Genomic DNA, 24,494 nt, shown 5'->3' on the forward strand with positions numbered 1-24,494 from the left:
AATAATATAGTACTATAATATATACTGAATACTATTAAAAATACTTACATGTAAATAATGCGTGTGAAGGCATTGTTAAATAGATAATACTTTTATCTAGTGTTTTCTTTATTACAAGAATATCAGTAATATTTAGCAAAACATATTAGCCTTTGTTGCTATTTACCTCATACTGTTTACATTGAAATTAATTTTGCGGCATTTTATTTGTTTACTCTAAATATTACTTGTAATCAACATTTGAAATTTGATGATTTTATTCAACTGCCATTAAAACAAACTTGCAACAACATTCAATAATTTTACACATTAGTTTTCAAGTCTGTTTTTACTTAAGACCTGTTTTGATCGATGGATTATGATTTTGAAATCTGTGAACTAAATAAAAACAATGATAATTTTTTCATTTGAATCATAAAGTAATTCATAAAACTTCCCACTTTGTTCTTAAAAAATTAATGAGTAATTTAATTTTTGAAGCAAGGAATTAATATTTTCCTCTTTTAAATAAGATATAAAGTGATGACCAACGTAAAGTCATCCGATATAGCTCCTAGCCTGGAGTTATAGTAAAGATAAACATAAGAGTTAAAATAATTTACATTACGGTCTTCAAAGATTTTTCATCAAAAAAAAAAAAAAACGATGGTGGTGATTCAGGTGCTTAATCATCGATTTCAGATAGCAATCTGCTTTAAAACTAATTTGATTTTCAGTATTGAAAAAAAAATGGCAACGCTTCTGTTATCGTCACACCAGCTGTGGGACAAACCTAATGACACTCATCGGTCATCAGACTACCGTGATGGATTAAAGGTTTATTCAAAAGCGTTTTAGGGAAATCTAAACGAATGAGGAAATACATTACCCGAACAAAACACTGATTTTATGTAGATTTCTTTAAATCAACGAATGAAAGCGTATACAATTATTTTCCGATTAATGAATTTTAAAAAAATCTAAAAGTTTGTATGCACATGAGCGATTAATAAACATTTAATACATCAATAAGTATATTTGATACATCAATAATATCATCAATAATACATCAATAAATATTTGATTTTGTTCGTATGCCTCCCGAATTCATATAAACTAATCAAAATAAGTGGACAATCGTGTGAAATGTCTCACTATAGAAGGGAACTATTTCATTACGATGACTATGCACTATGCTTAAATTTTCATATCATTTGAATTTAACATTATCCTCGTTCCCTGCGAGAAATAAGATACGAAAACAAACCAAAGATGAAAATGGGATTTTTATTTAAAAAAATTTGATCCTTACTTTCTCATTTACAAAGTAGATTTCAGTACATTTCAGATCTCTATAAGTTCGAAAAAACAGATTTTTGGAATTATGTCTGTATATGTGGACACAATAACTGAAAAACACTTTGAGCTAGGTAAATGAAACTTGGTATGTATTCTTTAGATTCCAGTAATATTGTTAAATAGTAGATTCCTATAAAATTTTGAATAAAATACATTCTGTGGATCTCTGTCTGGTTGTTTTAGTACAAATGTAGATATATACAAAGGTGAAGAGTTAGATAGATAAAATTTGGTAAACAGTTTTAGATCTGAAATGTAAATTCTTATAAAATTTTGAGCCAAATGTGTCAAAGTATCGGTCATCAGCCAGTCTGTACATACGCATGCATGTAAACCCAATAACTCGAAAACACAAATTAATGAAATTTTATTTGTAATCTTGTGACTGCAACTGTAGTTTTGCGTCCAATTTTGTTTTCAATCGGTCGAAGAAAAAGCGTCCAATTGCATATTCGTTTTTCATTACCAAATTACGAAGCATAAAATTCTCATGTGCGAGATTCTGAAGAAGATTAGACCAATCACGCTCCTATCCATGCTCCTCAGTTTTATGCAGATGGTGAAAAAAGGGAGGAGGCGATGAAATTTTTTAAGGAGTATGCAATAAAACTTCAGGAAGAACCATACCCTCTGGTTCCTGGTGTACACCGCTTTGTTTAATTCTCAATCTCCAGTTTGTTCCTAATTTTATCATCGCGTTTTTGAAATTTCTCATCTTAAATTTTATTTGACGATATAGTGCAATTGTTGCTTTATTCTCTTCCAACATAGTCAAGTGCAGAACCCTTGAGTTCGTGTACTCCATTAACCGCCATCTCCAACTGTCAAATTTAGTTTGCGTTATAAATAATGTTTGGAATTTTATGCTTATCACTTTTCAAAGATTATACTCTGTAGAGGGATGATAGATAATGAGGAAAAAGAGTACAGTACACTCCCTAGTATCCGGTTCACGATTATCCGGCTTCCGTACTATCCGGTCTATTTTTCTTTTGTCGCAGTTAAATGAAGAAGGCAAGGCTTGCCTTGGTAACATTGTCAAGCCATTGGAAGAGGGCTTCTGCTACGATCCTTCTACGTGCCGTGTGCAAAATGCAAGTTGTGACAGGAAAAGAGCAGCGTTCTGCTCGTTGCTCATTGTTTCGTCTGTGTGTAACGACCCTCAATTGCTGTTCCTGATTATACATATACGTTCCTGCACAATATGTACAGTATTCGTATAATTGTTCTTGGTGTATACTTAAATGCTTTTTGAAGTGTAAAGCAGTGAAAATTTCAAAATGGGTGACAACCGAAAAAAAAAATTGTAGCGACTATGCTGAAGAAATTACGCTCTTACACTTACTAGACTCTGGCGTAACAGCAAAAACCGGCAACTGCGTCTATGATTCAGCAGGCCACATTCACATTCTACTTGGCTTGAGATAAATGGAGGATTTAGTAATCAATAAGAAATAAGAAAATATGCATTATAACAGTTAATTTCGATATAAAAAAACTTTTGTATTCTGGCATTGGTGGGCAAAGAAATGAGTTCACAGAACTCCGGCCTATCCGGTTTTTTTGTTATCCGGCCTGCCCTTCTGCCACATTAGGCCGAATACTCGGTAGTGTACTGTACTTCTCCGGAGTACTTTTTTGGGTATGATCTTCTTTTTTGGTATGCTTTTTCGTAGTTAATTTTTATTTTGTTTCATAATTGTACTATTTTATTTTAATTTGAAACTGTACAAAGTCTTTGTATAAAAAAATGAAGGAAAACAAAACACTTCTCCATTTTTAGGCGTCCTTTTCCTTCTACTACTATCTCATGTAGTGTTGCTCATTTATGAATGCACTGCTATGAGTCGCTATTGTTATAAATACAGTACATTTCCGAGTATCCGGCCTAATGTGGCTGAAGGGTAGTCCTTATAACAAAAAAGCCGGATAGGCCGGCGTTCTATTATCTCATTTCTTTGCCCACCAATATCAGAATACAAAGTTTGTATACTACAACTCACTGTTATAATATGTATTTTCTCACTTCTTATTCAGTGCTAAGTCCTCCATTTGTCTCAAGCCACGTAGAATGTAAAGCGGCCACGGCCCAGTGAATCGTAGAAACAATTGCTGGTAACGTCTCGAATTAAAACAAAAAGGTTCTGTACTGGTAGTTTATATATGTTTATATAATGCACTGCACATTTCAAGAATTTATTAGAGAAAACGTAAGTTAAAGGATATAAACTGCTCACATGTTAAATTAAAGTATATAATGCCTCACTTAAGTGCAGGAAACATAAGCAAACTATTAACGTAAATCGTAGGCCTGGTTTTTAAGAAAATTGACTCAAATTTATTTTATTTTTCACTGATAAATGATTATACAGATATGAAAAGATATGAGTCAAAACTTACAACTTTTAGTTTTTGAAAAAGTCCTTAATAGATGATGGCTTTTTAATCCGCTTCTAATACCTTGGCAATGTTGCCAATGCCAATGTATCCTTGCCTTTCTGATTTAATTACGATAAAAGAAAACTAGGCCGGATAGTACGGAAGCCGGATAGTCACGAATCGGATATTCGGGATTGTAGTTAAATTCTTTTCTAAATTCTTCTCACTTCCAGAATTCAATCTTAGAACTTCTGAAAAGTAGAAGTTTTCCTTAAAGTAAAAACAAATATCTTCCGTGGCTTATCTCTCTTAGGAACGATCTAGTCATCATTGTAATGAATGGTCAACCCCTCCCCCCTCAAATTGACCGATGGACGAAACTTTTGGTATTCCTGGAAGTTGCTCAAATAGGAAACGAGTGACCACCGCATATTAAAGAGAAGTCCAGAGATTAAAGGTTGGGGGGGGGGGAGGATAGTCCGAGACCCCACATCCAGAGTTGTGCGTTCCCGTTACCCAGATCGCACGCGAGCAGGTAGCTTTTGGATGATAGTCAGTCAATGACCGGAATTTTTTGCAGTCAGTCGGCCTACTTGTCGACCCGGAGGATTCGACTGCGAGGGAGGGTGGAAGTATTGTTTCCGTGCGCCGTTTTCGAGCCCGTTTAAAAATTCTAAAAGGCACAGACTGGTTGATTTCTTTTGTTTGCACGCTTTTACTGGGTCGTAATTGGTTCGCGGAGATGCCGAATGAGGTCTGAAGTGGAAGAGGATGTGCACGGGATTTCGAACGGACCGGCTTTTATTGTGCCGAATATAAGTGGTTTTATTGTTCTGTATTTATGGATCTGTGTGTTCGTTGTTTGTAAGCAAGAAAACACGTGGTTGGTAACGTGCGCAAAAGCGATGTTTTGATAGTGCCAGCAAACTGAAATTTTCTTTCGGTTAAGTAATGTAGGAAAAGTTTACATAGCAAAAAAATACATTGTTATGCATCCATATAATAATATGTAACAATACATTCATATGTATTATTTGTTATAGAAGGATTGTTAATTTTTCACATGCGTAGTATAGCGGAAGTATAGTAATCGTCAAAGATCGTCAACACGAGATTTTGACGAAACTTCACGTTTCGGACCACTCTGAGTTAAAAAAATTCATTTTTGGAAAATGTCCATCTGTCTGTCAGTGACAAAGATAACTCAAAAACGATTTGAGTTTGGCGGTTGAAATTTGTAGTGTTTTTACACCAAATTTTCACATTTCTATCAAATTTTGAGTAAATTCTGCTTTAGAGGAAATTCGTAAGCCCTAATATAAGTTAAACGATAACTACAAATCGAAGTAAAACTAGATAGATAGCATTCGGTACACAGAATTAATATCTATAGTGTAGACATCGGTCAAAGTTTGAGTCAAATCCAACGACGGATTGATTGTCCGTCAGTCTGTACGTTCAGAGCCATATAAACGTGATAATTCAAAAACGCAGTGACGTGATAATTCAAACTCAATATATCTAGTATGGAATTTTGTTAATACAAGTGCAAATTTGTATCAAATCTTTGTTTCAATTGGTTACGAGAAACGCGTCTAAAATATAAATTAGATTTGCGGATGCTATTAACCGCATTTGAGGGATTAATCGCCAAATTGCTCGCCAAGGGTGACACGATAGATCCAGTACAAATGTCATATTCTGTCAGATTCATATTTCGTTACAACTGTACACCAATGTCACGCAAGGCGTTCTCTGGTATGCGAGAAAGTTTTACGGAAACCACTCCCTCTGACATCGTTTCTTTATTCTAAACTAATTGACTTTCACAATCAGTTGGTTCCTCGAGAATAATGATTGCTTTAAATTTAGATTAAGTCTCTTATGTGTTACTTGATGTAAATGATTGACGGCGTTTTGGCCTGGGGGTAGCGCGTCTTCCCCGTGATCGGGGCGTACCGGGTTCGAATCTCGGTTCGGGCATGGTTATTCTTCCTCTGTGTTCTATCTGTGAGGTGTGTGAATGAGCTCTCCTGTAAAAAGGGGTTGTGCACGCGTATGTCTGAGTTTCATCTTCATATGAGTTAGAAGTCAGACTTCTGCCCTCGGGTGCTCAGGGGTATTTACCCTCAGAATCTACTGCACCCCCTTTCTGTAGTAACGCGGAAACGACATCATCATGTAAATGATTTCCGTCGTTGTGATAACGTTATTTTTTTTGTGTGTGTTACTTAGAAATATTTCATACATTCCATTGCAATACAGTTGTATTTATGAATTTGCCATTAAAAAAAACAATTTTTTTAAAAAAAATTTCAAATAAAATTATTTAAATTTTTTTTCTACATTCATTCAAATCTCAGAACTAATTTCTATCATAGGATTACCTTTATTAGAATTAAAAAGGATAGTATAGTAATGATAATATAATACAATTATACTCGAATATTTGAGCGAGTTTTTCAATTTACAGAATGCATTAATTTAATGATTTTACATTTGAAATTAAAACCCAAAATCGCCAAGTATGCATAAATGTGTTAAATATTCTAACTATAGCTTCATGGTGTAAATTGTAAAATCTTTTTGAAACAAAAAATAATTTATTACAAGAAAATTTTAAAAAAATGAAGAATTTGTCTTATATTTCTTTTAAATTGAAAAACTGGAAAGCAATATAAAGTTATATTATTTCATAGCAAATATTTTTGAACGACCAATAAAACTTTGTTACAAATAAAATACATCTTTTAGTGATAAAATGCTTTCAGATTTCTTGTACGCTGTTTTTCGATAATAAATAAACAAAACTAAAAAGAAAGCCATAATAAAAGTCAAATTTACGGTTAAATAAATCAAAATTGGCCTGTTTTTTTAAAAAATATTTTAAAATCTATATATTAAGAGAATTAATCTTCTTTTGAACTTTTAGCACAATAAGATAAATGGATAAACGTTTGGTTTCAGAACAAAAGATCATCTTTCCTGTAAGATCTTTTTTTTTAAATGCAACCACCTACACCTACAAAAGACAAGCTCTCATATAGGTCAAGGCGGTGTTGGTCAAGCATCTGGTAAGGAAGGAAGGTAGGGTCATCAAGATATCGGGAATGACCACCGCTTCTTTTTCACGATCAACAAAGCGTGAGAATGAATATCAGGCAGCATAAAACACCTAAACACGTGATTGAATTTTTAATTAACGGATAACTGGCAATAAACTATCATCAACTAACTATCGATTTTAACAATCAGGATATACAGTAAACAACAATGGGTGTATTTAGGCTTGATAGACAGTATTAAGTCAAACAATGGAATACAAAAGGGGTGCGTTAAATAATAGCTAAAAGGTTTTAGAAAAAAAACACACACATTTAGTTCATGAAATGATGTTGGGTGAATTGATGCTTCAATCTTTAATATAATATATCTTAACTTGGTTTTATCTGACAAATTTTGAAGCTACATGAAAGATTTCTTAAGACAGATCTCGAAATTTTAAGTCATTGTCAGACAACGAGACCGATACTTCAGCCGGAACCCCATTTTCTAAAGTTATAAAGCTCAATCCAGTGTAACCTAAACTGAAGATATTTTATCTTTTAAAGTACACTGAATATGAACAAGATTGGATACCTTCATGAAATGAAGTTTCGAATCCGTTTCAAGTTTCGAATTTCAAAATCGAGCTCATAAAATTTACCCGCCGTGGTCCTTAAAATAGTAATAGATCTTAATTAAATAAAATTACCCTAAACTGATATAACAAAAAAAACTTGTAACTTCATGTAAAACAAACTTCTATCTTAAATATTTAATATAATGATGTAAAAAATAAATTAATTACTTTAAAAGCCGTTGAAAAGTTCATATAGTTTTAAGGAAATAGAAATGAATCGATAAAAATAATTCATTCATGATTTTATTCAAGAATTACTGATTTTTTTAAAAATCAAAATTAAGTAATATTTCCAAATTGTTTACGATAATCCTGAATTTTTAAAAATTATCGTAGACTGCAAAACCTAATATTCTTTTTACATAAAAATAATTCACCATCTCTGCTCACAATTGATTTTCTAAGATAAATTGTTGCTAAGAATATTTAGTATAACCTGGTTTTAATGGCTTCTCTAGTAAGATATTTTTAAATTCAAATTTTGATAAATATAACTCATAATATTTATAAGCATTACACCGCTCTATTCACTGTGCTATGAATGTTTCTAATTTTCTGTCTATACATTTATAAATAAAATTATTTATTTATGCATTATAGTAAAAGAAGGAGCGACAGTGTTCAAAAGACTTTAAAAAATTTCATTTGTTTGATTCTGAAGTTAAATCTTAGTTATAAATATATCAATATTTTAAAAATTTTATTAAATGTCTTATGATATCACAAGTATCTTATGATGGAATATATTCAACTTGGAAAAATAAGCTGAATCACTTATCTTTTTGATCATTAATAATGAAAAAAGAGGTCAGAATAACATATTAGTAGCAGCAAAAAAAAAAAAAGATTTCAGGTTCAATTTAAATATATTGTGTTAAATGCATTTCATATATTTTTAAAGAATAATTAAATTTTAAAAATTATAGGGCAAAAAAACTGATTCAATTAAAAACATAATTCTTTGAATTTTAAATGATACAAAATTCAATCTTGTGCTATAATATTTTCGGAAATTATCGTAAAAGATACTAAATTGTTAAAAATTTTTAATTCATTAAAGTTTAAATTTAAAAAAAAAACTCGCTTTAAAGAAAAAGTGAATTCTTATCTTCAAAAGTATATTTATACCAAATTTTGTATTTCTATATCAAACGGCCTGGATTGTTGGCAATACACAAACAGGAGACGGACAAATTCAAATTCATTTTCATTATTAGTAGAGATAATAATAATATATATGCATATACTATATCAAATAATATGTTATTTGCCTCTGATAAATTTTCATAATTATGAAGACTTACTATTTTAGTTACATGTGCATATGTAATCACCATGATATCTTTTTTTATTTTATGAAATCAGAAAAATATTATCAGTATTTTATTTATATTAACGCTTTTGTATATAATTTTAACTGCCAAAAGATTTCATAGATTTCAAAGAAGGAGATAATTTCATAGATTTTAATCTTTAAAATTATTATATTTTACAAAACCTTTTACTCAAATCTCTTAATTAAAAATAAGACTTATTTCAAAACAAACGATTTCATGTTTGGCTTTAAGAAACAATCAGAATTCATAATATTTTTATTGATTTAATTTCGCATATAATTGCCGTTAAGAAAATTAAATTTATATCGGTCGTCTCTTAGTCGTAAGTGGTTTTTCCTAAGGTAGTTAATTGTCTTGCAAAATTTTTCTACTTTAGTTATTTTAAATAGGTTATCATAAAGATAAACAATAACTACTCGCCTTTGGCGATCAGTTGTTCGCTCACCACATTATAAATATTAATTTAACCATGCCAATCAACTCTGACTATATTTATTTTATCACAACAAAAGAAACAACTGTTTTAAGATATTCTTGCACAATAAGCATGAAGAAATCTGATTGGTTAGCTATGCTTGTAAAATGGCGAGCAAATTAAAATATTCGCTTCAATTGTTGAGTTTGGGAGTTCTGCCAATTACTAGATTTCGCGAAAATGAAAATGGTGGTGGCAGACGATCATTAATGATGCGTCTAGGAGTCATCAAGTTTTTTATGGAATGAAAAAAATTGGCGCGTTCAATTAAAATATTTTCAGATATAAACAATCAAAATGCCATTAAATTTACTTTTTATTTTCAGATAGGCAGTGTTTCGAAGACTTTTTTGGGTATATAATTCGATACCAAATACTATTAATTGCATTTCTAGTTTTTAGATTTTACTAATTATTTTAAGTATACAGAGAACTGTACTTCACATTATATGAGATTTTTGAATTGAGGATTTATACAACTTCATTCTTTTTAATAATCACTATTTCAAAAAGAAATGGAAGGGGTAAAAATCTGAATTATTTTTACGTTAAGAGTATTTACATGTTAATAAAAAAAAATATGAATACAATAAGGAATTGTTTTGATTAGTGATAAAATATTTTATTTTTTTAATTGTAAATTCTTTAAAAAAACTCACGCACTAATTTAATAATATTAATCAATCAATAATTGCAACCAATTATCCCTTTCTGATTTTTTAACAAAAGAAAAAAGAACTATAATTATAAAATAAAAGCATCAAAACAGTTAAAGACAGTTAACAGTATTCAATTTTTTTTATTGTTCTATGATAGGTAATTTTAATTCAGTATGGCTACGGTGAGGGAAAAAAAACAGGATGTTAAGAAGAAAACGTGTTTTAAATCACCTTCAACAGAAATCTATTGAAAATGCATTAATTCTAATAAAACCACATAGTAAATCAGGCTATTTCTAGAATTCGCACAATCTTAAGAAAGAAAACCGACTTTATATTTAATATTTCGAATTAAATAAAACCCATTTGCTGTCATAAGGAATAATAAGTGACGAATTTATAAGGAAATAATAGAGATTTTTTTTCTCCTAATGTAATTTTAAGCCGCAGTCTGTATAATAGTATCATTTACTCCTCGTTTCATAGAATTATAATAGAAATAAATGTTTTTAAAATCTCAAGCAAATAAAATAATTTGTGCTATATTTAAGCAAGTATTATTTTAGATTAAAAAAAAGTCGTTTGATTTTAAACATGTCACTTCTATTGGATTATTATCTATCGAAAATTTCAATAAAGATATAAATATGCTTTTCAAACGAATAGCGAATATTAAATTAACTTTTGATTTTATTTGTAAATATTATTTTTATTTTTTTATTTTTTACTGTGTTCTCTCAGCTGAATTTTCCCTCTATTTCAAAAACTAACAAATTTTCCTATCTGTTTATAGAAACTAACAGCATCCCAGAATGCACAAATAATAATAAAAAAAATAAAGGACGAAATGTATGTTAGCTAGAAATTTTGGTAAATACAATTCTTTATTCGCTATTTAATTTTTTGATAATAGAACATTAAAAAATTATTCATTACAAATGAGTGTTATTTTTTAAATTTAATTATAGCTTATTACTATTATTTCACATTAACAAATAAACACATTATTCAAAATAAAATTTAAAAAAAGACAAAAATTGAAAGTTTTTTTACATCCATAATGAATTAGAAGATATGAATCAAAAAGATCAATTGAAATCTATTTTTTGACCCAAATTTCTCCACAAATATTACAGAATCATTTTATATAATATTAGACATTTTTAATAGGTAGAAATAAAAATATTATTATAAACACAAAAACAGACAAAATTAACACGGAGATTAATGAAACAAGATGTTGAAAAAATAAAGTCTACGATATAGCAAAACTAATCCTTATTACAAACCAAATCCTAAAATAATATTGCGACTGTAATTTTTTAACTTTTTTAATTTGAGAAATAAGATACAACATTTTTTATTATTTTATGATTATGACAATATTATTCAAAGGAATCAGGTTATGAAATATCTCCAGGAAAAGTATTTTAAGTGATAATGGTGCTAAATTGATAAAAAATATTTTTTATCAAACGTTTTCCTTTCAGCATAGAAAATCGGTGATACTTAAAAAAAGCATCAGATAACAGAAAACAAAATTTTGCGTCTTTTTTCAGGATGTTAAGTTAGGTGTTAAAAATTTAAAAGCAGTTTTTTTTCACCAAACATTTATATGTATAAAATATACGAGTATACTTTGTAAATTTCATACAATCTTTATTGAATGTATATTATGATATGTATATGCAAATATAGATTGTATATGATGTATATGCAAAATAATCGGGCAATGGACAGTAGAATAATGCTTTCAGAAATAGGAGTACATCAATAATTTTTTAGTACAAAAAATAATTTTTTATTAACTGAATATACAAAAAAAAAATGAAAAAAATTCGAACAATTTCACACTATTTTTTACTTCTAATACTAATATTCTTTTATATTCTCAAAGAACGGAATTAATATTCGTTCTTTGTATTAAAGAAACAAAATACGTAAATTAATTCAACTAACTTATTTTGGTTATTTTTTTTAAGTTGTAAAAATTGTGTTTCTGTTAGAAAATCAATCAAAATGCATTATATTATCTAGAAAATCAACTACTGCAAAATATATTTTAAAGATGGTAATTAAATTGCTAAAGTACTAAAAACGGATACAATAGAAAATTTTAGATAAAAATACAAGGATATTTTTTCTATTGCAAAATGTTTCAGTTTTACAAAATTATTTTAATACAAAATACATCATTTTATTTGGTATCATCAATTTTTAAGAAACCATTTCCACGTATTAGTTTTAAATTACTTAAAATTATTTAAATAGCCACCAAATTTCAAACGATTTTATTAGAACGCGAATAAATTTACAGTAACATTTCATTTTAGTTCGTGCAGATTGGCATCATTCACTCGACAAAAAGGTAAACGATTTCCGAAAATCGTTATCGCACTTCCTAATTATTTCAGCCGACTCGCATATATGGAAACTTGACTCACCTGTTCCAGAGGTAAAAACCACGCCGAGAAGAGCTAACAAAATTCGGTGTGACATCCTGAGTGTTGGACCCTTCTCCTGCCGAATCATCTTGCGAATCAACTTTTCGCGCTCAGATGCTGGGATAATATCGAAACCTCAACCTCCTATTTCATTCCACAGGTCAAAGCGCCATCTAGCGGTTTTGTTTTCATTCTTAGAATAACGGTTGCTGGGAATTCTTGATGGATTGCCCACCGAAGTGGAACGTTATTATTTTTTTTATAACATTACTTTTAGTGAATTAATTTTGTTCGAATTATTTTGTTTGGAATGAATAAGTTACTAATCTGATGGTCAGTAGCCGGAAAAATTATGGATGAGATTGAATCAAACTAGATACTATATCTTTGAAATGAATTTCGTAAACTCATTAATGGAGAACTTTTCGTTTTTGATATCATATCTTGTACATTTTTTTAAATATCTGTTCGAAACATTTCAAGCGTATGTATTGTAGATATAGATTATTATGATACAATATTGATTAAGTTATTAACCATACAATTAAGATGTAGAATTTTTACGCGATGATATGATACTGCTTACATTATAAGCGGATAAAGTAATAAAGTATAAGAACCCGAATGTGAATAATTTAAATATGTAATCGAATGTTGCATTTTAATGTACGCTGCACATATGATTATCATCAATAACTTAAATTATGTTGTGATATACTACTTATATTTTTCAGTCGGAAACACACACCATTGATCAGCTTTTGATAGTCAGAATACAAACACTAAAGATGACTTTTTCAGGTGAATAGTTTTTTTAAATTCTGAGTTATTAAAAACATGGACAGTCATAAACTCAAAATGGAGATTTAAACTTATAGAAAATTATAATTGTATTATATGCTGAGTTCTTTCTAAGTTTTAAGTGTACAAGCTTTTTCAAAATGCTTATATACATATTTATTATACACAAGACTAAATACATGTTTGCTAAAAATTTCAATTAAATTTATTTTTTAGTTTTATAATAGCTTCTCCAGGAAAATATTTACAAATTTTAAATTTTAATAGACATTTTCCATTTTAGCAGCTTCGTGTCTTTCTGTTAATTGTACTAAGAATTTCCCTATTTTCTGTTTATATCTGTATAAATTAACATTATAAATAACACTGTATAAATTGTATTAACGTTATACATAGAAAATTCAGAATAAATTATTAGTATCAATAATAAAAATGATTTAAGCTTCACTTCAAAGATAATAACAGAAGTTTGTCGTAATATATGGTTAAAATATTTTTTAATTAATTAACATTTAAAAACTTATACTGCAAAAAATTGATGTAATTGAAAATTTAATTTTTTGAATTTTGAGATGAAGTAAAAACGTTTTTTGTGCTGTGGTTTTTCGGAAGTTAAAGGGTTAAAAATCAAAGCTTTGCAAAATGTTTAATTACTAAATATTTGAAAGAAATCGCTCCAAAATACACATTTTCAATCTCCAAAGTATGTATGTATCAAATTTAGCACCTCTAGGTCAAATGATATGGTCTGTAGAAAAACGGACAAAGGCACACAAGCACACGGATTTGTCTTTAGTAGTAGAGAAATAATATAATAAATTAAATAATTTAAAAATCTTTTGTAAAACTAATTATTATAAATGCAAAAAAAATCAATTTTCTTTTAGATTTTTCTTATTTCAATAATGATAACAAACGCGATGGATTCTAATCAAAAAAAAGAAAACCATATTAAAATACAGCAAATGAGTAAAAAAAAATCAATAAATTTGATTAAAACTGTAACGTATGGTCTCGAGTTATGTTGCAAACGATAATACGAAGCAAAAAATAAATATTTTTTAACGTCAAAACAATTGTTTAAAACTTTACAAGCAGCATTTGAAAGATCCAGAATGGATTTTAAATTTGAATTAGCAAGGCGCATTTGACATGTTGCGTGTATGTATGTATGTATGCTTCGTGTATATTATGTGTTTCATGGTATTATGTATTAGCGTTGTTTAAATTTTTTTAGATAAATAAGTTGTAGAAATTTTCCTCTTATAGTATTGTTGTTTTATATTTTTCCTGTTTATTTACAAATGCAATATCATTGCAATTCATCTAATTATAAATTAGAAAAATTCCCTACTTTTTTTTCTTTATCTTTTTCTCTTGAGCAGTAAGATTCAATCTTGATTTTTTTTGCAGCCTTAATTCATTTTTTGATTCTCCGATTACATTGGAATTGGGACAGAATTAGATTTCAGTGTAAATAGATTGCATCAAGTCGATAAAAGAATGTTTATAATTCACTCACTTTTACCAAAAACTTAATAATGTAAATTATTTTTATAAAAAGAATTAATTATTTTTGTACCTATAACTATCCGTAATGATTTGCAAAAATATTTTCTCAAAACAATTATTTCTAGAACGACACAAGACAAAATGGTCAAATATTTGAAAGTCGTGAGTTTAAGGCAGGAAACTATGGTTGAAGTAAAATTCTATAAATAGAGCAAAACATCCATATTTTACATTGTTTAATGTTTGGAAGTTATACTAATCAAATCTCAAATAAATTTCTAAATATTAAAGTATTTAAGCAAGTAATTGCATGTATGTGTGTATCATGGTGCTCTACATGATAAACTATTTGACTAAATATGCAAATTTGGCACGCACACACCCTTGGAGGGTAGAAATGTGCATTTTGGTGAGATTTTAAAAAAATCTAATTACAACTTTAATTAAAAATCCAGCTGAATTTTGGTATTTTTCAACGCTAATTCAAGAAATATTTGTCTACTATTGCATAAAAAATTTTAAACCACTTCACAATTTTTTTAAATATCTTATTAATGATACCAATTTAATAACCATATAAATTTTTCCTGAATTTTGGCAATTTTTGAATTTATATATTGCCTAATTTCGAACAATAATCATCGGTGTCCTGAAATTCGAATCGTTTCCGTTGTTTCATCAAATATTTAATCCCGTGATTTTTTTTTCATTGTTGAAATAAGCAAAGAAAGAAGATGGGTTTTATAAGACGAAGAATAAAGAAGAACTATATAAAATTTTTTAATAAAAAAAGTTAGTTAGTTATCTTCTGAACATGCATTTACAATTTTAATAGCGCTATAACATTATGGACCAGGTTTCCATTAGAAATTTTTTGTACAAAATAAGAACAATGAAAATAACACGGTTTTAACACCATAATTTGAACAAATCATGGATATGAAAGATGATTTAGTAAAAACGTAACTGGCTCTAATGGATTTAACTGAAATTAAATATAATCAATATTGCCAGATGATCACCCAAGTCGATTAGCTTTTAATAAGAACATTCTTTAATCACAGAAAAAATTGTTGGAAATTTTTATCACTTTCAGTTCAGTTTTAGATCTTTGGTTCAGTCCCCGCATTCCTCAAAAAAATGCTTTCATTTCATTGTATTCTTTTTCCAATATCTTTCAATTAAAAAAATTTCCTGAAACTTTTAAAAATAAAAAAAATTATTATTAAAATATCACATGATGATAATATCTATTGATAATCTGATTGAAAACAATCTATTTGGTGTCACAAGAATACTTCTATTTTGTATGATCCGTTCATTCTATTATATATTTTATTTTCTATTACATAAGCAAAATATTTCCTTTTTATTTAATATTTTTTTTATGTTTTGTATGATTTTTGACACGTATTTGTCCGTAATATAGTTTATAATTGTCGTTGAAAAAATTTTTTGTTATCCGAGATGAGTAAACAATTGTCATTCTAAAGAAATTTATCCCACACTTCATATATATTTTAATGAATTTCAAGAATTTTCTTTTTTTAAATTAGTTCACTTTTCCCAAGAAATTCAGAGGATTGAAACTAAAACTAACTACATCGACATTCTATTTTCTCTATTCTTTTTCATTTCTTTGGGCCATTAATCGAATTTTTCTCCCTAATTTAAAATAAAAACGATCAGAATACTTTTACTTATTGAATTTTAGATGTTTTCTTGTTTTATTCAAAGCTTTCTTCGATGATCTCTCTTGTGGGAAATATTTTGTTTGCTAGCAGATTTGGCAAGGAGCCAAATTAGGAAATCAAGTATCATATACATCATTTTATATAATAAAAAATGTGATGGCATCATTAGCAGAAAACTTTTTATTTCATTCTCTCTCTCTCTCTCTCTTTTTTTTTTTTTTTTTTTTTTTTCTACTTTCTCGTATACGTAATATGGAGAATGTATATAAATCATCAAAAAATTCGAAATCGAAATTTTGACAATTCTCCACGTTTTAGACCACCCTGAGTTCTAAAAACACATTTTTGGAAAGTGTCCGTCTGTCTATGACATATATAACTCAAAAACGCTTTGAGCTAAACGATTGAAATTAGGTAATAGGTCTTTACAAGAAATTTGCATATTTCTATTAAATTTTGAATAAAATTTGTCCAGTGGAAATCCGGCAGTTCGTAAACGATAACTACGAAGTGAAAAGCGTTGGGTAAATAAAATTCAGTACACATATTTAACATCTGCAGTGTAGACACCTGTCAAATTTTTAGCCAAACCCAACAAGGGGTTGATTGTCTGTACTTTCAGAAACTTACAAAAAGCAATTACTCAAAAATGCAAAGACCTAAATATTGTTACGAATCTGTGATGCTGCTTCCCAGCATAGTTGGTTCCATAGGAGGTTCCAGAGCTTGGCGACAAACTTGGCGACCATTTGACGACTTTGGCTCCAAAATAGATTATACCCGAAACATCGAGAATTTTCCCGATCCGTCCAGTAGGAACGGAGATACGCCTCGAACGTTTCTGATTGGTTGAGAGGCTTCTAGCCCCGCCTCCTGAGACCTATAAAAGGAGCAGCCTGCAGCTGCCGAGTAGTCGTGGACCAGTGGAGTCGAAGAGTAGTCAGGATCGACGGTAAAGAACTGGCCTTCCAGAGATAAGCGGAGCAGTGACGGAGTGAAGCTAGTGCTGAACTAAGCTGTGCGCTACTGTCTGCAGTAGAGACTTGTTGTATGCTGCACGTCTCGGCTGAAGATAATCGTCTTCTGTGCTGTATATAGTTGTCGTCTTTGTGCTGTCCTGTGTGTCTTCGTGTAAATAAACGTCGTTGTTCTATTTTCTACTGCTGATTGAGCGTTCTCCACACCATATAACTCCCACTAGCCAAACGAACCCTGGAAATTTCGTAACAATATATATGCAATTTGGTGTGAGATTTTGTGACTACAAGTGTAGTTTTGTCTCAAATTTCTATTTTAATCGAAGAGAAAAATTGAATCTATTGAATGTCTATTGTCCTCTACTGAATATCTATATGGCATGCGTTGAATATTATTAACGCATGCCATGGATTAATCGCTAAATTAAATTCGTCAAGGATCACATAAGTGGTTCAATAAAAATGCTAAATTCACTCCAAAGATTAAAACTTCATCACTATTGTAAGCCACTGCCAAGCAAGGCGTTCTCTGACTTGACTATTGGAGAGTTTTAGGGAAATCACTGAAATTGATTTTTTTTTTTTTTTTTTTTTTTTTTTTTTTTTTTTTTCATCTGTCTGAAACCAACAATTTGGCATGGAGTAACTATTTTATTAATAAAATCCCATATCAAATTTTATCTATTTTAATCATAGCTTTGTAATTATTGATGTGTACTAATGTGATAAAAGTCGATACCAGGATAATTCCTAAATCGGGATATTTTAATCAATATTTATTTCAACTTTATTGAATTTATCTTTCCCTACAAACTTCAGAAGGAAATTTCTTTTCAGTATTCAAACCAACTGGAGTGATCTCAAAATTTTCGCTCATACTCTCGAATAAACTTGTCATGCCTGAGAACGACTTACATGGTATTGGCATACAATTACGAAATATTAACTTTTGGCGTGAAGTCAGTATTTTTAATGGATCTATCGTGTCAACCTTGGCGAATTATTTGGCATTAATCCCTGAGATACGTTAAAGAATGGATTTGTGGTTTAGACATGCTTTTAAAAATCGATTGAAACAAAAATTTGATACAACACTATACTTGTAGTCCTAAAATCTCAAACCAAATGTTATATATTTTACTCATTGCGTTTTTGGATTGTTGCGTTTATGTATGTCTGAAAGTACCCATGGTCAACCCTTGTTAAAATTTGACAGGTATCTGCCCTGTAGATGTGACCTCCGGGGGGGGCACTTCGAAATGAGGATGAGATGCTTCCGGTATGGTGGTTGGGTCTCACCACCTGATGGGTACATAAATAGGTGGTGATCTGGCTCCTCCCATCGTTGACGGGACGTACTTCCTTCGGGAAGGGTTGTACCGTGGCCGGTGATGGCCCTTAGGACTCAACCACAGCCAATGTTGCTGTTGCGGTGGACGGTCATTCAGTTTTCTTTATCCGTGTGCCTTCGGACGCGTAGGAGAGTCAGTGATATGAATACCTTGTAGATGTTAAATTCACGGGCCGAATCTTATCTGTATAGATATCTTCGTTTTGTAATTACAGTTTTAACTTATATTCGAACAAGCAGAGAGACGGACTTCCTCTGAACACATTTTACTCAAAATGTGATAGAATTCGACAAATTTAGTGTAAAGACCATATACCAAATTTCAATCGTCTAGCTCAAAGCGTTTTTCAGTTATCTTTGTCCCAGACAGACGGACCCTTTCCGAAAATTTGCTTTCAAACTCGGAAGGTCTAAAACTTGGAAATTCGTAAAAATCTCGAGTTCGAATTTTTTGACGATTACAATAATTTATCTGTACAATGTACAAGAGAAAATAAAAACTGCTTTACTTAGTTTTTGTTAAAGTGCAGAGAAATTTATCGCGTGTATTTAAAAATGGAAACATAAAAACTTGATACGATGACGTCAAATGAATACTGAACTCCTAGAGAAATATTTGAGAATTTTTAATAATAACTCTCGTAGAATAGATGATGTAATGACACTTGTAATATTTAGTTTACTGTAAATTCCATATTATTTTAATTTTATTTACTTATTTATTCATTTATTTAATCTCATTGGCAACATATTGTAACAGATTCATAGAATTTTGACACGCTTTCATTATTGTGATTATTATCTGTTTTGTTTCAAAGCTGAATATAAAATGAGATTAAAATTTAATTTATTGATTTTTGGATTGTGAAACAACTTTCGTTATTTCTCAAAAAGCAAAATCAATGAGGTGGCAACAGAGGCAGATATTCGGGAGGTAATACTGCAAGTTTACCTCTTAATTCAGGTCATAATTTATTATCTATCTCAAGAAAACATCATAAAGCAATCCAATAACAATCTTTAATATCATTTTTTTTCAATGTACAGAATTTATTTTCCGCTATGCCATGACAAACTAAAAAAAAAAGTATTCTTTCCATTGCGCCTTAGGCGTATCATAAATCAGAAAATATTATTTTCAAGATATGGCATCCCTCCAAATTTGCTTTGGAAATAAAGTTTTGAAAGAATCAATTTTCCAAAAACATATCTACATGTCTTAAACCACAAAATCAAGAAATGTATACTTAATACTTGAAATACTTTCTCAGAATGAATTTCTTTTAATGCTTTTCTTAATGAAAGATGAAATCTTTAAATAATGGTGGCAAAAACTTTGCTGGAGACTTTCTTATAATTCAATATCTTTGATCAAAATCTGAGGTATAATATATGAAATATATAGAGTAGAAGTTAACTTTATCGCTATCCAAATTCTCCAAACTTTGGCGGCCACCCAAAATGCCTGCATATCACTGCTAATTTCCTCTTTCTTTCGTTAAGTGTGGTTGATTGAATACTTGTGGCGCTTACTTTGTTCGATAGAAATGCTCGCTTAAAGGGCTTTAGAAAACAGGTTTTTCTGCGAATTCTCAAAGAATGTCCAAGCATACATTTGTTTAATTGTCATAAACTAAACTAGATTTTCGTTTGTATAACAACCCCTTAAGAACACAGGCTGCCATACATCTGAAAATATTAATATACTGATATGACATCCTTTAAGATTTATTGTAGAATTTATTTTTCAGGGGTAGGGAATTTTTCTTACCCTTAAAAGAGAAACTCCGTTCCACTATTCTGAGGTACTTGAATGATCCTTGGAATTGCAGGGTTAAAGTTATCTCATAGCAAATAAATTATTGAAAGCTATATTGATGTAAATATATTATACAAGAAAGAAAAACTTTATTAAATTTAAATTTAAACTAGATGAAATCTTAATCTGTTTCACTAAATAATTTTGAAATCTCGTAGCTTGTCGAAAAATCACGAATTCTTCCAAAAAACTTTAAAAAGCCACAGATAACGAATTTTTACGATAAATTATTTAAAATTTTCTAAGAATGACCTATAATTTAGTTAAATATATTGAGTAACAAAATAAATGTATGTTTACACCATGTGACAGAAAGGGGCAATTTTGGACATTTAATTTAAACTTACACCAACCATTAAAAGCAAATAATCGTATAAGCTTTTTCAAACTGAAACCAAAATTTGACATGAAACTACAATTTTAATAACAAGATCACATACCAAATTTCACTAATCTAAATCGTTGCATTTTTAGCTATCGCTTTTACATGCGTGCGAAAAAACAGATCGACAGTCAGCTCATTAACGGATTTGGTTTAAAATTTGTCGCGAATTCACAATTAAAATACTGAACTGTCACCAATCCCCCCCTCCCCTCTATTTCTTCTCTCTTGTTGTATGCACTTGCTTACGGGTAGACAGACGAACTTCCTGTGAGTGAAGATCTTTCAAAAATTGTTAAAAGTTAGAAAATTTGTACAAATTTCATCCATCTAGCTGGAAGAGTTTTTGAATTATCGTTTTCACAGAGTAAACATATACACATAATTCTTGTACCGATTGGCGACAGCGAGGATCGAACTCGCAACCTTATGGTTCGTAGCCGAGTAACAAGACCACAAGATAAAAGTAATTACTCATGGCTCGTAGCTGTCATCTGGCTTATAAAGCTTCAGCACATTTTATAAACAAGCCGTCTTTGGCAATCAGCTTGTTCATCCAAATTTTGGATCTACTTTTTTAATATGATTAATATAGTTGGCATTTTTTTAAAAAAAATATCTCACCTTGTTATTTGTATTATCCTTCAACTATAAAAAACTGCGCATGCAAATTAAAAATTGTATATACTAAGAAATAAAAGCAGGAGTGAAAATCCAACTTCACAGTTATCCTAACATTGACAAAAGCCCGCCATTGATTGCTTACATGGATGAATTTGAATTCCATTATAGTATCAAAAATTCAAATCGTATATTAAATTAAATTTTATAAATTTATTACAAATAAAGAATAGCGCGGAAATAAATTGATATCATTAGAAAGATATTTTTGAATTTTAAGGTAATTCAAAAAGAATTTTTTGTGAACTATTAGCTTTGGAAGCTATTTCCTTAGGCAAGTGATAATATTACCCATCAGACGAAAATTAAGCCTGATCTCACGCTCGATTAAACATTCTGTTTTATGACTGTTAATATATTACATATTTTTTACATTTGCTTTCATAAGAGCGAATGAAAGTTTTGGAAATATGGCGAATCTCTTTTTCGCGGCGTCGAATTAATTGCAGCTGTAAAAACATTTAATGAAGCAATTCTGAAGCATTCGTTTTGCATTTGTTTACATTTGAGTGTTGCCATTCGATAGTAAGAAATAAGAGCGATTTCTGTGCTATGTGCATTAGCAATTTGTATGTATGTGTGCGTGTCTAACTCAGAAAAGTCTGAAAAGTGGATATTCTTCAAAATCTCAAAGAACGAATTCTTTGTCATTTACAATAATTTCTCTTTATTCTTCTTATACGAGAAAATAAAATGGTGATTTTTTTTATAAATATATAGTTTCTGAATATGAACTTCTCAAATATCTATGAAATAAATGAGGATTTTAAACAAAGATTATATTTGTAAATATTTTTTATATCTGCCAATTGTTATTCACAGTGATAACATTCGAATTTGTGGATTTATTTACCATTATTATGCTCAATTCATTAAAAAAAAACTTTTAACCTGTAATTTCAATTTTAATCAAATATATTTAGTGTAAATTCTAACCAACATCAATTTAGTTTTTCGAACTTCTGATCCGAACTATAGTGTAATATTCTGAATTTTAATCTAATATATTTAGTTTAATCAACTACTAATTTAGTTTTTCGAACTTCTAATCTAAATATAGTGTAATATTTTGTTTGCTTGTTTTGTCTTTGACTTGATTACATCAACCTTTGCATTCTATAAGTATCATTTTCTAATTAACACAATTTGCAGAATAAATGCCAGCTTAAAAATATTATTAAGTTGAAAAACCAAAATATTAAAATATTTACAGTCTTGTTCTTTTGTTGTATGTGATTTACAAAGTGAACTGTAAGAAAATTGTATTTAAAACGCATTTTGAAAAAAAAATTGAAAATTAATATTAAAAATTGCTTGAAAATTTAATCAAAATCATTGATAACATACATATTTTTTAAATTTATAGTGGTGTGTTTTTGAACGACTATATCTACGGCGTTATTGAGAAAAAATATAATATTTCAGTTACTTCTAAATAATTAGAAATCAAATGAAAACTTTATTAAAAACTTTCATTTCCAGAAATTGCTACTCAAGAAATAAGTACGAGCCAAATTTGGTAATTACAATCAGTTCAACAGCATTGCTGTATAAATCCAATTGAGGGTTACAAGCACAATTTTTATATCAGCAGCCTCAAATATAATCATGTTGAAAAATCTTTGAAGAAAATAATCTTTATACATTCAAAATTATATTTATAAACTTTAAATGTCTAATGAAAACAAACAGACATTCATATAATATATTCATGCTTCGTCAAAATGAATTGCACTTATTTCGCCTGACTTGTCATAGGAAAAAAATAACTAACAACTATTTCACACTCTCGAGGGGCCAAAATCTTCCCGTCATGCACCTCGCAATTTGTTTTCCTCTAGTTAGAGTTCTTTGAATTGTCCAGCCGTGAAAGCTCCAAATACATATTTTTTTGCTTGTGATGAGAGATGAGGTCGTATATGACGGAAGAGGGAACGCTTTCGCCATTTTTGCTGTCCCAGAGAGAACTATATCAAATCACGGCTCTAAATTATGATAAACGTCAACTTTTTTTTTTCGTTTACTATTAAACGCGCCGCATTTTATTAGTTTGTTCAACTCTATAAACGATATCGCAGGCTTTTCCAGGTTAAAATATCGTTTAAACCGACGGTGAAATAAAATCTTATTAAATAGGAAAAAAAATTAAAAGGGATTCAAATATCTCTAATCTGAAATAACGTCATTTGATAGTGTTTTAGGGTATATTTTAAAATTTGCTCTTGATTATATCACCGAGATAACAAGCATGCAAAAAATGACGAGTGTTTGTATAATTATAATATTTTTTATACAATTTGATATATAATCTGTTTTGAAATGTTATGATGTAATTCAAACTCATCTAATAAAATTCATCCATAACGCTTTTGCCAATCATTAATTCTGTAATACAATTTTCACTTTCGCTTTTATTTCGCTTCCATACATTTTTCCATACATTCAAACTCATCTAATAAAATACACCCATTACGCATTTGCCAATCATTAATTCTGTAATACAATTTTCACTTTCGCTTTTATTTCGCTTCCATACATTTTTCCATACATTCAAACTCATCTAATAAAATACATCCATCACGCTTTTGCCAATCTATAATTCTGTAATACAATTTTCATTTTCGCGTTTATTTCGCTTCCGTACATTTTTCCATACATTCAAACTCATCTAATAAAATACATCCATCACGCTTTTGCCAATCATTAATTTTGTAATACAATTTTCACTTTCGCTTTTATTTCGCTTCCATACATTTTTCCATACATTCAAACTCATCTAATAAAATACACCCATTACGCATTTGCAATCATTAATTTTGTAATACAATTTTCACTTTCGCTTTTATTTCGCTTCCATACATTTTTTACTTACTCGTATACGAAATATAGCGAAAGTATAGTAATTGTCAAAATAATTCAAATTCCAGATTTTGACGAATCTCCTCGTTTTATACCTCCATGAG

The 24,494-nt window shown here is 29.6% G+C and overlaps 1 protein-coding gene across 1 annotated transcript in view; it reads right to left on the reverse strand.

Moving 5' to 3' along the window:
- The window catches only part of LOC129984532 (protein Skeletor, isoforms B/C-like), an 87,143-nt gene extending 74,725 nt beyond the window's left edge, over positions 1 to 12,418 (reverse strand). Inside the window, exon 1 of the mRNA XM_056094434.1 lies at positions 12,315 to 12,418. Coding sequence (XP_055950409.1) covers positions 12,315 to 12,402 — 88 coding nt within the window. The 5' untranslated portion in view covers positions 12,403 to 12,418. The remainder of the gene's footprint in view (positions 1 to 12,314) is intronic.
- Positions 12,419 to 24,494: the final 12,076 nt, after the last annotated feature.

The sequence above is a fragment of the Argiope bruennichi genome, chromosome 9 (genome assembly GCF_947563725.1).
Source record: "Argiope bruennichi chromosome 9, qqArgBrue1.1, whole genome shotgun sequence".
Lineage (NCBI taxonomy): Eukaryota > Metazoa > Arthropoda > Arachnida > Araneae > Araneidae > Argiope > Argiope bruennichi.